A 17,424-nucleotide genomic window follows, 5' to 3' on the forward strand; every position below is an offset into this window, starting at 1 on the left:
AACTCATAATATTTTCTTTGCATATAACTTTTCCATCTGATTTTTCCTGAAAATAACTCCCCTTTAGAGATTTGTGTGTGTGTGTGTTTAAAATTGTGGTAAAATATACATAATAGAAAATTTACCATTTTAGCCATTTTTCAGTGTACAGTCCAGCGTCATTATTCACACTGTTGTGCATCCTTCACCGCCATCCACCTCCAGAACTTTTCATCTTACACAGCTGGAACTCTGTCCCCACTAAACACAAATTTCCCATCCCCCTCCTCCCAGCTCCTGGCAACCACCATTCTCCTTCCTGTCTCTATGAATCTGACTACTCTAGGTGCCTTATAGAAGTGGAATCATACAGTATTTGTCCTTTTTTGTCTGGCTTATTTTACTTAGCATAATGTCTTTTGGGCTCATTCGTGGTGTAGCACAGGACAGAACTTCCTGAAAGTCTGAATACTGTTCCATTGTATGGATAGAGCACATTGTGTGTATCCATTTATCTGCTGATGGACATTTGGGTCGTTTCCACCTGTTGGCTATTGTGAATAATGCTGCTACACACGTGTATTTTCAATTACACGAGAAGTTGGAAATGCGCTTTCATGGCCATAGTGCTGGGCACTGAGTCGCGCGCCAGCCCTGAGACAGGTTCGTGCTGTTGGAGACGTGATTGAAGTGGTGATCTTGATCACCTGCCGGACGCCCACTTCCCCATATTCACATGCAGCCAGAGGACAATTATGTCAATAAGTGCTGCCTGGCCTACTAGTAGGATTGTTTAAAGTTTTTCAAAAACACATTCTTGGATGCTATTGGGCAGTGGGTCATGATTTCTTGTCATTTCTTATGATATTTTCTTGTGACGCATGGTTTTCTCTTATCCTGGGAAGCCATGCATGATTCCTCTGGCTTTAGGGTAGAAGCTCTGTGCCAGGAGCACAGCTATCTGGGGCAGTGGAAACCAGTTAGGAGACTTCTCTGGTCCCAGAGGTGTGCTTGTTTGGCCCCCGGGGTTTCTGATTCCACAGGAGTCAGAGTGTGCGACATCTCTTCATACAGAGCCCATAGGATGCGTATGTTCCCTTTACTGAGCATATGTCAGTCACTCTTTACATGAGTGGCCCACATAATTCTGGCCTGTTCACCCAGTGTCCTGCCTGGTGTCTGGGGCATCTGGCCCCGTCCTAGCCACTGCTGGTCAGTGTCTCTTGTTGCCTTCATTGTGCAGCTAAGACAGCAGCTGATCAGAAACCCAAATTCTGAAGAAAGTCTTCCCTTCCATTAAAGGATGTTCAGTGATAAGCTCTACATTAGGGAGGAATTGGAAATTAACTTTATTCTACATAAAAAACAAAGCAGAAGGCTAGAATGAACTTGGAGTTGAAGTCAATCAATGTCTTTAATTAGCATGTGTATTTGTACATACGCTCCAGTGTGTATGTCTCTAAGAAAGAGAGAGACCAACCCTAAACCATGGCAGACCGGTGCTGTGTTGGGGCATGTGGTCCTGTGGACAGAGAGCTGCCTGGGCTATATGGCCACTAACCACGATCTGTGCTGGGTGACTGTTTGGCATCCAGAGCAAGACAGCAGTCTGCCTTGCACACTCGAGTGCGTGCCTGCAGCGAAACCCTCGGCAGTCGCTGAGCCAGTAGCTGCTGGGCCGTGTTGGGAGCTCACATGCACTGCAGGCTCCATGGGGGATGGGGGGTGCTGGGTCATCTCCACCATCAAAAGGACAAAATGCAAAGTACAAATAAAAAGTGTAACGGGCTTGATTCCTATTGAACTGACTTTCCCACCACACCTGAGTGGTTTTGTGGGGCTGTAGTGACGTGTTTACTGCACTTCACAGACCACCTGGCAGGGGTCAACCTGGCAGTGGCAGCAGCGTTTACCAAAAAGTGGGCGGGATGTTTGTGTTGAGAGCACAGCCTCTGAGAGTCGACCGGCTGGCTCTTTTGCTTTGTTTTTCTCTAAAAATTGATCCCATTTTTTTTCATTTATATTAATATTTATAGTTCTTACAAGGAATAAATATCTTTGACTATATGTACATTTTCCCCTTGTTTTCCTGCTTGAAGGGACCACTTCAGAATGCAAGGTAATTGACGTTTCTAGAAAATGTTACTAGTGTTTTCATCTATAACTCACTAGTGTTTTTCTGTTAAGGTCTTTATATACACTTTTATTTTGTCTGTCTGTCTTCTGGTATAAACAACAATAAATGCATGCTAGTTTCATAGTAGCCTGTGATACATTAAAGCTTACTGAGTTTCTGAAGTGTGTGGCTTTGATATAGTCTTATAGGGTGCCCATGCAGTGTATTTATATTTCTGATTAAGACTGCAGATTAGGTTGGTTTCTGCCTGACATTATTTTTTTAGAGAAATAGAACACTTTCCTTTCCATAATGGTACATTAAGACATACCTAAGTACAAAGTGAAAAAACAATATTCAATTCTTAGAATGTTCCTTCGTTGGTGATTTATAAGAACACAGAATAAGTTGGGAGTAGGGAAGGGGATTGTCTTAGTTTGTTTGGGCTGCTGTAATAAAATACCTTGCACGGGATAATTTATAAACAAAAGAAATTTAGCATGCACCATTCTGGCAGCTAGGAAGTCCAGGATCAAGGAGCAAGCAGATTCCGTGTCTGGTTAGGTTCTGTTCCTCATAGGCGGCACCTTCCATGTGTCCTCACAGGGAAAGAGAGCTCTTTGGGCCCTCTTTTATAAGGGCACTAATCCTGTTCATGAAGGGGGAGCCCTCATGACCTAATCACCTCCCTGGGGTCCACTCCTAATACCGTCACCATGGGGGTGGGGTTTCAACATATGGATTTGGGGGGACACAAACATTCAGACCAGAACAAGGATAAATTGGTTGAGTACCACAAGATCTCTCTTTATGTTTTTAAAAATCCATTAATTAGACAAATTTTAACTTAACTTCAAGTTGAGTCTTTAGGAGAGAAATATAAGAATATGCAGCAAAATGCTATTTTCACTCATTGTCCGTCCGCCTGTCTCTCTCTTTGCCCCTCTCTGGCCTTGTCTAGGGATTACCTCAGATAAAGCAGGCTTCACCTGACTCAGGACCAGCCTGTCTGGAGACTCTTACCCAGTGTCCCCTGATCAAAACAGCATGTGCATCAATGCATCCAGGTTCCATTGTGAAAAGCGTTGCCCCCAGACTTCCATTTCTTGTGCCTCTGTGGCTTCTCCTGGTTGAAGTTTTCATTTAGGTTGACACAGCCCTAAGATGGGGCAGGATGGGTGGGGGGAGGCAGAAGGCTTCAAAACCCAGCAGTAGCATTACATTGTCTACCCATTGCTGCTTTTCTGTGACTCCGTTGACACTCAGAACATACTTTGTTGAATCCGTGAAGGAACGGAGACCAGAGAGAAATGGCCCCAACAAGACAACCTTGTGTAAGGAAGAATGCTCCCCTGCTTAGTCACCCCTAGGTCACCTAGCCCAGCTGTCCATAACAGCCCCCAGAGGGCTCTCCAACTTGTAATGTAGGGAGGTGACAAAAGTGTCATTTGAGATGGACAAAACCCAGCCCTTAGAAGAAGAGCACTGTGTATTTTACCTTGTCATTCAATGATGAATGATGGTCTGGACAGTTCTGGGTGCAGCGAGGGAAGTCCTGCCCTCCGTCCGTCTCCAGCAGCTCACCACCAGGGAAGGCCCAGAGCCCAATACCTTTCTGCTTTGATCTGGATCCTTCTTCCTCTGGTTCTACCAATTTCTTGGCTATGCCTTACAGTCAGCTCCAGATGGCCATTCTCAGGCTCTGACCCCACCTTAGTCTCATGGTGTCTTAAACTCCTTAGAGCAGGATGAAAACTTCTTAATTAAGGCTTACCTGAAAAAAATACAGACATCGTTACCCACTTGCCCTGGCTGCCTTTAACCCTCTCTCTAGCCATTTTATGCCCACTATGGCATGAGGCTCCAATTGCTCAGTTGGGTCTTCGTAGTTTTTTAATTGGTTGTTACTGTTCAGACTGAAATGTATCACCAGATTTCAGTAATGTAGTGCTCAGTGCTTCTTAAACAGCATTAACTTACATGACTTAGGTCTGTGTGTTCTTGATTAATAAGACCAATGCAATTACAAGTAAAAAAATTACAAGTTGTTCTTAATGACATTTTTGACAATTTAATGACAATGACATTTTGTTTTTAAACTGCCCAGCATGTTTTGAAGATGAGTGCATTTGTGTGTGAACTTTTCCCAGCCCTCCCCCTGTGGTGTTATTTAATGAATGTCATTGTTTCTAGGGAAAAGTTTTCATTTACCGAGGGAAGGAGTATGAACGTCGAGAAGATTTTGAAGCTCGGCTATTAACTCAGTTTCCAAATGCCGAGAAAATGAAAACAACATCCCCGCCAGGCGACGATATTAAAAACTCTCCTGGCCAATGTATCCTTTAAAACAACCATCCCGACTATCAGACGGTCACGACGCCATTCATTCAGATGGTTGGGTGCACTTGGGGGGCTTCTCGGATGGTCGATGTCCACACTGCCTAATGGATCCTTAACCCACTTCGTTGCAGATATCCAGTGCTTCACAGTAAAGCCCAAACTTGATTTGCCTCCTAAATTTCACAGGCCAGTGTCAGAGCAGATTGTAAGGTAATGGTCCCATTTTTCTTACCCAACATGAGAATGGTAAAAAGCTGTATACAGATCTCTTGCTGATAATTCCACCTTTTAGAGGATGGATCTTAGTCTTTGATTAGCTTTCCAGATGCCCTTTCTATCCTCTTGCAAGATCAAGGGAAGCTAATTATTGTCAGCATCCAAAAAAGTGAAGGAAGAACTTAATCCATGTTCCAGGAGGATGCATAGGCTATTCCCAAGGTCGAGAGTCAACAAAATCTCAGGCAGGAGGACGAGGCAGCACTCTGGCCTCCTTATAGACCCACCGTGTGGGGTAGAAATCCCAGTTGAGCTTTTTAGTGGTACACAAGCCCAGCCCCACACCCAGCAAATCCGAGTCCGTACATCTGGGTGTTGCCTCAGTGTCTGCGTTTTATAAAGGCGGGAAAAAGGATTTGGACATTTGCTCTTGCTGATGCACATGAGAAGAACCCTTCACCCCACAGCACAGCAATTATATAATATGGGATTATGAAGTGATGTTTAAACCTCATGAGTCACCTGTCCGAATCTGAGTGAGATTTCATGCCTTTCAGTTGAAACTGCACCTGACTTTGCAGTGGTGTAGGAACATCTGCTTTTGCAGACGTTTCTTTGATGTTAAGAATTTTCTTTTCTGTTTGATCCATGTTCTATTCTATTTGATCCATAATGAAAAATTAACCTCTTTGATGGCCTAATATTTCTCAGGATCCGCTTATTTTGTATCCTGATGTTGGGTGTTTTCTTTAACCTGTCATCATTTCTTTCACCTTTCATCAGCAAAAATGGGAAATAAACTAGGACTCTTTATTTACAAGTGATTGCTTTCACAAGCATACGTTTTTAAGGCTTGCAACATTTTTTCTCAGAGACAGGCATCCAGCAAGGGGAACTGTAGAGTATGCTCTGGTAGTTTCCTTTGATGTGGGCGTCTGCCTACATTTCAGTGTCGGGGGAGAAGTATCTCCCTGCACCTGCCCGAGCTACATGCACGAGACCCACCCCTGACCCAGGGAGGAAGGCAGCTGCTTACGTCCATGTCTGCCCTTCTTTGGGTGGTTGCAAAATCTGCATTTTATAGACCAGAACCTAAAGTGTTTAAAACCATTTAAAAAGTAATAACCACATAAAGTGAATACAAAACCTTTTAACCCTCTCCTTTGCATCACCTTTTTTCTGTTTTTGCCCATTTCACTCTTACTCAGCGTCTCTTCTCCCTTGAGGGCTGGCAGGGATGGGGAGGAGGCCAAAACTCAAGTTAATTTTTCCACCTGTCAACATTTCCCTTCCAAGGCTGGCTGGGAGAGGAAGCCAAGGCTATCACTTCAGGCCAAGGTTGGGGATATAGTGACATATTCGGAGGCCAGACCCTATGTCTAAAAGCAAATCAGATGTTTTCTGGGTTAAATGTCTAATGATCTGTCTGTCTCTGTGCAGTTTTTACAGGGTGAACGAGGTCCAGCGATTTGAATATTCTCGGCCAATCCGGAAGGGAGAGAAAAACCCAGACAATGAATTTGCGGTAAAAACAACAACAGCAGCAAAATACCAACACCACCAAAACAAAAAGCAAACAAACAAAAACACCTCATTCCACCCCCTACAAAACTGCCTGTTGGGAAGTGTGGTCTGAAAGTCTACCCCCAAGACAGTGTTACTGTCCTTGTACATTATGTGCAGAAATCCCGATCTGGTACCTCCTCCAAACTAGTAGAACTACTGACATTTCACAGATGCTATCACTGAGGTCCTTAAGGTCTGTGATCGAGGGTTGTTGCTGTTTGAGTGCTGGTGCATGCATCCTTCCCTCCTGCCTGTACGGCAGCTGTCTTCCAGTGAGCCCCAGGTGCTGCATCTGGTGTTGGTATCTCTAGTTACAAATAGTGTGCTGACTGCTGACATGGCTTTCTGCAGGTGACATGGCAGTCAGGAGACAAGCTGGATCTAGATCCAGCTGTTCACTCACCATCCAGGGCCAGTGCCTGAACTTCACTGTGGCACAGCGCACTGCAGCAGGGCTCCTACCTTGGCACTAGTGACGTCACTACTGGGTAGTTCTCTGTGTTGGGGGCTGTCCTGAGCATTGTAGGATGTTTAGGGGCCGTCCTGACCTCTAGATGCCAGTAGATGCGAGTGCCACCTTCCCAGTTGGGCCAACCAATCAAAAGTTTCCAGACATGGATAATTGTCCCTTATTGCGAATCACTGCATTAGAGTCATGGAAATACTAACACAGATCCTTATAGCCTTTAAAAAGTATACAAGGATAGTTCAAAAAGTTCTTGGAAAAATAGAATTCAAATATAATACGAGTCTTTCTATTCGTTTCCTTCTACTTTTTGAAGTACGCTGTACATAAAACCAGGTTAATGGATTCCATTTTCAAAAGGCATCAAGTAAACCACAGTGTTTTGTGTTAACGTTTCTCCATCTTGCCTGGATAAACCTCCAGAAATCCCTGTATAGGTTCCTATTGCACAAAGGCATGAGCCCTAGGGACCCAGAGGGGGACCATCACTGCTGGGAATGGCTTCCTCTGTCTGCACTCTGGAGGCATCTGGAGTGCAGGAGGTGACAAATGAATTAGCACCCTTCTTGCAACCCAAAAGGAAGCTCTGGGCACTTGCAGCCGGGCACCTTAAATCAAGAGCGGTGACCACCCACTCTCCTGCAAACCCCTCAGGTGTCCTCCCTCCATCCTCTCATCCTCAGGGCAGTCCCTGTGGGTCTCCTGTCACAGCTCCTGAGAGCCTGCTTGGGAAGTCCCTCTAGCCCTGAGGCCTGATTGTGTGTCAACTTGGAGCTTGAGGGAGCTTGGAGTCAGGTGAATTCTAAAGTATTCTGCAGGTGTAACACACTGGTTGCTTGAAAACAAAGACCCTGTTTCTTGGTGAATGCCAGCCTCCTGGACCTGCTTGGTCATGGGTCACTGCAGTGTTGTCTGTAGTAGCGAGGGAGGACTCAGCCCAGGCACATCCACCTGCACACCCACGTGAAGCACAGTGGTCCTGAGCAATCTCTGTCTATTGCAGTCATTGGAAGCAGTGATGTTATTATTTATATAGTGTCTCTCGACTGCAAGATTTAGAGGCAGTTCTTGAATTTTCCTTGCACCTCTCCCTTCTGGCAAGTATGTATATTCTTATACTGTAAAGAAATAGACACAAGGAGGTCAAGCGACTTGCCAAAGGGTGCACAGCTCAGGGTGACCGAGACTCCTGACATTTTGAGCTGTGCTAAGCCTCGGAGGCTGTGCTTCTTCTAAATGGCCCCAGAATCCCCTAATGGCCCCGTTTACATCCTCACATGTGGATGAAGTGTTCAGAAGCCACAGGATTTGGTCCTTGACACACTTGACAAAGCCTCAGGCTTCCGGCTAAGCAGGGGGTTTGTATTATTGGGAAGCCTGGCTCTGCGTCTCGTGCAGGGAGCCTGGCTCCAAGGGCAGGGGGCTGGAGAAGCTGCCCCGCCAGGCCCAGAACTAAGTGTGGCAGCTCAGCACCTCCAAACCCGGCAAGGGGTGAAACTCTGGGAAGCAAGGAAGGCCAGCCGAGGAGGGGGGAGACTGGGACAGGGCTTTGAGTTAGCGGGAGCCGGCTGTAAGGATGCAAATTAGAGGCCCCTTGCAGAGTGGATTGGTGTGAGAGAAAGCCCTGGAGGTGTGGGCTAGAGATGGCCAAAAGGGCACACCTGCTTGCATTTCCAGGGCTAGTGTCTGAGGGAGCTATCGCCAGGTGCAAAAGGATCATCGGCCAGGGAGGCAGGAGCCTTGCCCCGTGTCCCCGAGGCCTCTGCCAGCCCTTCCTTTCTTCCACTAGAATCTAAGAGGTTTGGGATAAATGCTTTCTAAGATCCAGGCCAGTTTCCTGGAAATATGACATTCCATTATCCCATCTATTTCTATCTACATTACTATTGACAGACTCACAGCGCTCGGTGATCCTGCTTTACAGGGAGATCTAGAATAGCAGAAGGTTGTTGCAAAGCTAGATGTGCCCAAGTGGGAGGTGGGACAAAGGATTTGCAGTTTGCCCCTACAATGGAGTTCGTGACCTTTATGGAGGCTTAGAATTGTATTTATTGTCCTGAAACAGTTTCCTGCTGTATGTAATGTACTAATGTACAAAGAATACAGATTGTAAAATGGTGTTTTTATTTAAAATATACATATACACTTTTTAATACTTAATAAGAAGTCTTGAACAATAGGTACTAAAATGTTTAAGTTTTTATCTCTAGGTAGCAGGTGACTTCTCTCCCTATCTTCTATTTTCCCTATCTTATGTTCTCATGTGAACATATTAGTTATCTTAAAAAAAATTTAAAGCTTAAGATATTGATTATATTAGAATGTGAGAGATCACTTTCATTAAATCCAGTCTTAATGCATTTGCTTGAGTTTATTTTGAACACTAAGTTAGGCCAGCATAAAACTCACTTGGAGCCTTTCCAAAAATCCGTTTGCTGAAGAGGGAAGCCGCCTCATTTTGAGGTAGATATATATATATATATCTTCACTGCTCACCTATTGTATTTTCGTTGCCAAATAGTAGGGAGGTGGGTAAGCTTGTCTAGGACAGGAACACTTTGATGTGACTTGTAAGGTGCTACCTCCAGGCACACCTGCCCTACACTGAGCACAGGTGGACCCCCATCCTGTAGGACTTGATGCTATGGGGCTGACACCCCACATAGCTGCCTGCGGTCGCTGCCACCCCACCCTGCTAGGAGATCCTGGGGCCCTTTGCCTGCCCCTCCCTCTGGGCACATTTCACTCTGTGCTCTGGGAGCTCCCACTCTGTGTCCCGTAGCACATGGCGTTGTAAGTCCCTGCTAGGGCAGAACTATCCACCTGCTGACATCCTGCTAATAAGTGTTGTGTGTCTGTTCCCTTTGCAGAATATGTGGATTGAGAGAACCATATACACAACTGCATATAAATTACCTGGAATTTTAAGGTGGTTTGAGGTCAAATCTGTTTTCATGGTAAGGAATCGTCCGTTCCCCTCCTTCTTGATATGGTCTGACACACCGTCTTCACCCGAGCATGTCACCTGGTCACTGTGGCCCGTGTGCACACAGCAGATGCTGCAGTTCATGTAACCACCCTCCCTGTTCCTCAGTGTCAGCATCTCCTCGCCCACCAGTATTTCAGTGGGAATGCTTTGTGACCACACACCTCTAGCGTATAAGAAAACCAGAACTAAGATTTCATTTCTTCTTACAAAACATTTAAGTTCAGCCACAGCTGTGCTCTTTTGACAGTTCTTTCTTTTTAACTAAATGAAAAGTTTAAGACAAGTTCCAGTTGACATAAACTTTTTAGATCTTTTTTCCGGATGGTTTTATTACCATTTACATGACAAATAAATTAATTAATAGTACTTGCTCATTTCAAGCAAAAATAGCCTGAGAATATACCCCTCCCCGGCACTTTAATAATGATTCCCATCTCTCAGCAAAGCTAAACTTTCCTTTGCTGTGGGAACATTTTATTTACATGAAACTCACATTTAAGGTGAGCTATCAGACAGTTTCATCTGCACAAAACACATTTATGGTGAGATATCCGACAGTTTCATTTACATGAACCAGAGTCTGGCAGCAGATTTACTGACCATATTGAAATGTCAGGGCCGTGGCAATTGCCAGTACAGAAAGATCTGATTGAAATATGTACGTTTTTGTTCCTGTGTCTCGGTGCCTTTTGTTTGTACCTGGCAGGATCTCACCTAGAGGTGTGGTGCTTGTAATTTAGTTTACCAGTCCCCCTGAAACACCTGATGATTTGGCTCTAGGACGTGGCTGGAACCCCTCTCCCAGCCATGTGTCCACTCTCTTCTGTTCATGCCTGCGTGAGCTCTGGGCAGCTCCGGGAGCCCCGTGATCTGCCAGACTTCCCCACCCCGCACAGCTACCTGCAGTCATTCACACCCCATCCTGCTCTGAGCTCCTGAGGCCCTTTGCCTGCCCCTCACTGTGGGCACACTTCACTTTCTGCCCTGGGAGCTCCCGTTCTGTGCCCCGTAGCGCCAGGCAGTGGCTGGTGGACGGAAGGCTGTCAGGAGTTACTTGTCAGGTGGCAAACGTGCAGCCCCTTTGCTGGGGCCATTGGGGCTGGAGATGGATGTGTGAGAGATGACAGAAAAGCAAGCCCTTCCTAAATAGGCAGTAATCCTCATAATGAGCCTCTGCCATAAGCCCCTGTAATCAGGGATTCCGGGAGCCAGCCGGCTTAATAGCTTGGAGGTAGAGAGGGGGCGTCCTGACCTTGCATGAGGATGTGCGTCACCCTCGGGCTGCTTTTTAACAGACTAAGAGGCTGGAAGCCCAATAATCCCCTTGACCCCTGCTTGTGCCTCCTGGGACCAACCACCATGGGGTATCTGTGGGGACAGCAGCTAACCTGGTTTGGTTTAGGACACGATTGTTTCTTGTGGCAAATGGGATCAGCAACCTGGAGTCTGCAGTTGGTCAAAGTGGAATAAGGCCCTGCAGTGTCCATGTGGTGAAGTCCTGCTCCTGGATGGTACCTCCAGGGCCTGGGAAGCATGGTATGGGGGGAGGGCAGCATTCCAGGGTTGGGCATTTCCCAGAGCTGTCTGTTCTTGGTTCCTCTCTGCTCCCCCGGCTCCATCTCTCAGATAGTCCCCCGAGGCTGTAGCGAGAGGAAAGCAGGAGACCCCTGTGGGCCGCATGCAGAGGACACCCCAGGACTCATGCACATGGCAGGGCCCACCACATCTCCTTTGGGAGGATTGAAATTAGGGTTGAGGTCATCCCGGACGTGGTCCCCATGGCCTAGCCTGGTCGGGAGGCCTGGTGGGAGGTGTGGTCCCTGCTTTAGACTTGGCCATGTTCTCCTTGCACTTCTGAACCAGAGGAGCACTGTGTTGGGATTTGGCAAGGACCTGAAGTCCCCCAGAGAAGGAGGACAGGGGTGCAAGAGAGGTGTGCCAGGGAAGCTGAGGGGGACAGGCAGTTGGTCCCCCTGCCTCCTGCACTGAAGGGCCCACTGATCAGTGTCAGATTTGCCAATGAGGTTTTTGAGGCTGGGCTGCAAGGGGTGATGAGCAGCCCCTCTGTCCCCAGCCCTGGGGTAAAGGGTAAGTGGAGGCCATGGCAGGGCCCCTCTTGCAACTTCCCTGGTCAGACAGGTACAGCAGGTTTCACACAGAGCCCAGGCCTTCTCCTAGCTTCCTCATAATTCGCTAAAATCTTCACCGGCTATAAAACCAGTGGAGAACAAGCCTCCTTTATGAAGCAGACAGTTTGTGTCCAGACACCACTCCAGGCTGTGTGTGTTCCTGGATGGCCACACGTGCTCACATATGCACACGTGCACACGCACACCCCAGAGATGAGCAGCTTTTGCTGTTATGGAATTTTCATGTGAGTGCTCCGTCTCTGGAAGCAAGAGATGATAATAAAATGCCAAGCTCCTCTTGGTTGGGCTGTAAGTGATCATGTCCAAAAACTGCTGGGAAGGCGTGTGGAGAAGCAGGACACCTGCCCCACCTTGACATGTTGCTCCTCTGGCAAGGCCCAGAGCTGGCGCCAGTGGTGGGCTGACGTGTTGTCTCCCTTCACTGCAGGTGGAGATCAGCCCCCTGGAGAATGCCATTGAGACCATGCAGCTGACAAACGACAAGATCAACAGCATGGTGCAGCAGCACCTGGATGACCCCAGCCTCCCCATCAACCCGCTCTCCATGCTCCTGAATGGCATCGTGGACCCTGCCGTCATGGGAGGCTTCGCAAATTATGAAAAGGCACGTGGCATGCCAGTTTTCTCTTTACTCCCCTGCCCTGGGACAGACTGGAAATTCCAAACACTGTCCCCAAAGCCCAGAACTATCCTGGTCTCATTGGGCAATCTCAGCAGTGATGAGCCACAGCCAGGCAGGAGGGGCCTCTGCAGGCTGGAGGGTCACGGTCTGAGCCCAGGCATGGCTCCCCTGGGGTCCTCAGACAGCTTGACCCACCCAGCTTGGGCTAGTGGAGCTCTGGAGGGTGACCCTCAGGTGGCTTTCAAGAGGCCTGGGATCATTAAAGCTGTAAGATACAGGTTTAGAGAAAAACAAAAGCGTCAGAATATTTAGGCTAGGGAGGCAGCGCTGGTCCGGTGGAGGGCCCTGGACAGCTGGTCTCCTGGGTGATAGCTCAGTGGGAATGGGTGGGAGCTCCAGGATGTGGAGGGTAGTCTAGACGGATCTGCACATTCCAGCTTACCACCTGCATTTGCAAATGAGGTTTTACTGGAACATGGCCATACCCATTCATTTACTTATGGCCTGTGGAGACCCCTATGGTCCACAAAACCTAAAATGTTTACCCTCTGGCCCTTCACAGAAAAAGTTTGTTGACCCCTGATCTAGACAAAGTAAAAACTGAGACAGGTCTGGAGAGCGGGCTGCAAAGGTGTGGTTAATTGCCCTTGGACAAAAAGGTAGCTCTGCCACCTTCAGGTTTGGGTCAGGCCTGGAGCAGGTGCCAGGTTGGGTCACGGGCATGCAGTGGGGAGGGAGGGCTGTCATCGCTGCCACCCACCAGGACCAAGCAATCCAGGTGAGCCAAGCCTTTGCTGGACTCCAGGCACTGGGAAGCCACTGTGAACACCCTCCTTGGCTGCCCGTTAGCTCCACTGAGTTTGACTGTATCGGATATTTTGCCCTGGATCCGGGGAAGGTTCAACCCAGAGTCTGGATGAGCTTCGCGAGGGCAGGGGTGTGGGTCTGTTTTATGCACAGCTCAACCCCACAGCCTGGGGTGCAGTAGGTGTGCAAAACTCTGTGTGAGATGAGCAGGCGTACTGAGTGGCTCTCCATGTCTCCACCAGGCCTTCTTTACTGACCGGTACCTGCAGGAGCACCCTGAGGCCCACGAAAAGATCGAGAAACTCAAGGACCTGATTGCCTGGCAGGTAGAGTGTCCCATGATAGCCTTGCATGGCTGGGGGGGATGGGGGAGACGGGGTCTAGGCCCATGTCTGCCTGGGTCGCCTCAGCACACATGTGCAGCCAGCATGGAGGCCCAGGACGGTCATCAGAATGCACCTGACCATGTGCTCCTCTGTGTAAAACCATCCACTGCCACCACGATTAATCCAACTCCTGGGTGCAGTCATGGATTGAACACCCAGAGAATTGTCTTTTGCAAATGAACAAGGTCTCTTTCTTCCCCTTGGCCAATTATACCAGCTGCTGGAAATGTTTCTCTGCCTGGCATTGATGGAACACAACACCACAGCAAGCTCAGAGCCATGAAATCTTAGCTCTGTCGTGTCACAGGAAGGGTGTTCGGCCTTGGTAGGTCGGAGCCACAGAGCAACTCTTGTGCTCTGGAATCAGGCTCTGGAGTGGCGTGTGTCCTCATTTGTGTTTTTCCAGCTGTAATTCTGCATCTTAGTTTGCTTTTCTGCTCATGCTCTAGAGGCCCCCGAGTCTTTCTTGAAAGGGAAGGTAACTCTGGAGGGTGGCCTTTGATCAGCTTCCAGTTACTTGCTGATGAGTCTGGGAGCCTTCCTGAGCTTGACGGTGCAGGGAACAGCCAGACCCGGTCCTCCTGGGTGCTCGGCTGCACTTACTCTGCCACTTTGGGCAACTGTCTTCTTTAGGCCTCATTTTCTCCTGTGGGAGCTGAGGAGGGTGCTGTATGCAAGATCTCCTCCAGGTCTAATGTGCACGCCCCAGGCTGAGTAAAGGGTGTAGAGAGAGTTGGGGCAAGGGCCTGCCTGAGCTTGGGCTGGCATTTTCCCCCAGGCCGCTTTGCTGAGCTGGAGCCCCAGGCTCCCAGATGGGGCCTGGAGATCTGTGCGGCTTCTCTGTGCCCAGTCAGCACAGGGCAAGGCTGCTCCTCTGTGGGGATTTTATTCTGGCCATCACCACGGAGCCTCACCATAGTGGCTTCTCTGTCATCAGGACATTGTCCACTGAGACCTCTTAGGGTGGCGAGGCTGAGCTTCGGTTTTAAGACATAAGTTCTCCTAATTTGTGTTTAGATGCACAAGACAGAATGGATTTTTATAACTCTAAGTACTTCTATATTTATACACGAACATAACATCTATTATATATAATTATGATAAAATATACATAAAATTTATTATCTTAACCATTTTTAAGTGTACAGTTCGGTGGCATTAAGCACATTCACACTGTTGTGAAACCATCACCACCATCCGTCTCCAGAACTTTTTGATCCTGCAAAACTGAAACTGTCCTCATTAAACACTAACGCTCCATCCCCCTCGCCCCTCCCCAGCCCCTGGCAACCACCTTTCTACTTTCTGTCTCTATGCATTTGCCTACTCTGGGTACCATCCAAATATTGTATCAATCCCACAGTATTTGTCTGTCTGTGTCTGGCTTATTTCACTTAGCATAATGTGTTCCAGGTTCATCCATGTTGTAACATGTGTCAGAATTTCATTTCTTTTAAGACCTAATAATATTCCATTATATGAAGAGACCACATTTTGTTTATTCATTTATCTGTTGATGAATATTTGGGTTTTTCCACTTTTTGGCTATTGTGACTAATGTTGCTAATGAACATGGTTGTTTAAATATCTGCTCAAGTCCTTGCTTTCAATATTTTGGCTATATACCCAAAAGTAGAATTGATGAATCATATGGTATTCTGTTTAATTTTTTGAGGGACTGCCAGAGTTTTCTACAGTGGCTGTACCATTTTACATTCCCACCAGCTGTGATGCGTGATTCCAATTTCTCCACATCCTCACCAAGACTTGTTATTTTCTGGGTTTTTTTCTGTAATAGCCATTCTAATGGCTATAACGTTTATATATAAAAACTTAACAGATTTGCGTGCATTTGAAATCTATTTGCCTTGGAATTGTTTTAAACCCTCAGAGCTGACTGGAAGGGACATCATTAGCCAGCGATGGTTTCTTTGCATGGAGTGTAAGCCTCATGTAGGCAGGCAGTCTCCCTCTGTTACTAAAAGAGTGAGAGAGTTTAAAATTTTGAATACTTTCATTTTAGATGTTATAGAAACTAAAGGGTACAAAATTCAAAACTCTTCTGAAGGCTATAAAACCATTGCTACACAAAAACTAGTTGGGTCTGCAAAAGTTCTATTGATTTTTTTTTCCTGTTAAGCTTTTATAGCAAATTGGATTTTAAGAGTTTCAAGTCCTACAGAGGAAAATAATTTGTTCCCCAGAGAGCAACTTTATGTCAGCACTATGTCATCACCCCTAATAACTATATTAAAGGGTGAATTTTAAAGCAGCTCACAGGAAAGTTGAAAGAATGTTTTCTAGTAACTTCATTAAATCAAAGAGTGATGAAAAATACATATTCAAAACATTACATGTGATTTTGCTTTCATTTGCAAATGTTTTGAACACCCACATCTTAGTATTGGTAATTGAGTCATACGTTCATTAAAAATAAGAAGTTTGGAGTTATCAAACTGCTTTGTTCTCATTTTGTTAGTTCATTTGGTTTGGTTTTTTTTCCTGAAATTCTATCAGGGCAGAGTGAGTTTTCCTCCTGGGAGTTGCAGGACTCGTTTGCAGAGTTTCCATCGCCAGTGTATGATAAGTGCAGCTCCGATGCCTAGAGTCGCTTGTGAAGGCTGGCTAATAAGTCCCAGGCAGCTCCTCTGCTCTGTTGCTGCCTCTGAGATAGAAGATGGTGCTGCCCTGCTCCTCAGCAGGTGGGAGGCGGAGGTTAGGGTGCAGGCTGTGTGGTGCCTCTTCTGGGTGTGCACCTGACACCAGGTCATGAGCCACTTCCTCAAAGGCACAGGTCTGTCTTTCCCCAGAAGCAGCTGTCATTGTTGAGTATCCCCGCTGAGTGTCCACAAATGAATCCACACAGTCTCATATTAAACTGCTGTGATGTGCACATATTTCTCTTTTGAAATGTGCAGAGATGAAAGACCACACTCGCTCATCACCCCAGCTGATGACAGTCGCAACTGCTGTGGCCAGGGGCGGTGTTCCTGGAACAGTGAGCTGGGTGTCCATGTGTTCTGTGCTGCTGGTGGGGCAGGGATCTTTATGGGGGGCAGGCAGGAGCAAGCTTCAAATGCAGCAGCACCCACGAGGAGAGCGCTTTTCCGAGCAGGTTGCAGGATCACTTTGAACACCTAGAGGTGTGACTTTGGGAAAGTTCTGCCCTCTGTGGGCTCTAAGCAACACTTTAGGAATGCAGATTCCTAGGAGCCTTCTAGAGCAAATCAGGGTGGGGTTCAGGGATCTGCCTGAGGGATTCTGATGCTCAGCCTGCTTGCAGCCCACTGAACTACAGTGCCTCCGTAGACCATTTCAGGCTCTAGTTCCATGGCTTCTATTTGTATAACAAGACGTCATACACTGGAGTGTTTACACAGAACATCTTTTTATTTTCTTCCATTTAGAATCACAGCTGCAGTTCAGCCCCAAATAGACATAGAATGGGGGACAGATCCCATCCCATAAGAAGGTTATATCCGGTCAATGTCAGGGACTGCTGGGAGTGATGAATTCTCCTACCTTGTTTACCTGTCATTTTGTGGTTCAGGCAGTACCAGTGACCTAAACCGAATGGCCTTAGCTCTCTTCCAGCAAGTAGCTTCTTTGATGAAAACAATCTGACCAATTAAGAGTTTAATCACACCGATAAAAAAAAATGCAGAACTGTTTCAATTGCAGTATGCTCATTTGAGGAAGGTCCATACTAAATCAAAAATGCTTTTAGTATCTAGGGAGGCTATGCTCTCACCTTGAGACAGCACCCCACACAGACTGGCCTTCACAC

The 17,424-nt window shown here is 47.0% G+C and overlaps 1 protein-coding gene across 1 annotated transcript in view; it reads left to right on the forward strand.

Annotated features, from left to right (window-relative positions):
* Positions 1 to 4,288: 4,288 nt before the first annotated feature.
* Positions 4,289 to 17,424, forward strand: part of LOC103605245 (dedicator of cytokinesis protein 1-like) — a gene marked incomplete at its 5' end in the record, with an annotated part of 45,490 nt that continues 32,354 nt past the window's right edge. The window contains 6 exons of the mRNA XM_008589826.1: positions 4,289 to 4,430; positions 4,567 to 4,645; positions 6,092 to 6,176; positions 9,554 to 9,640; positions 12,250 to 12,426; positions 13,494 to 13,577. Coding sequence (XP_008588048.1) covers positions 4,289 to 4,430; positions 4,567 to 4,645; positions 6,092 to 6,176; positions 9,554 to 9,640; positions 12,250 to 12,426; positions 13,494 to 13,577 — 654 coding nt within the window. The remainder of the gene's footprint in view (positions 4,431 to 4,566; positions 4,646 to 6,091; positions 6,177 to 9,553; positions 9,641 to 12,249; positions 12,427 to 13,493; positions 13,578 to 17,424) is intronic.

This window comes from Galeopterus variegatus, unplaced genomic scaffold (assembly GCF_000696425.1).
Source record: "Galeopterus variegatus unplaced genomic scaffold, G_variegatus-3.0.2 Scaffold5678, whole genome shotgun sequence".
Taxonomy (NCBI): Eukaryota; Metazoa; Chordata; class Mammalia; order Dermoptera; family Cynocephalidae; genus Galeopterus; species Galeopterus variegatus.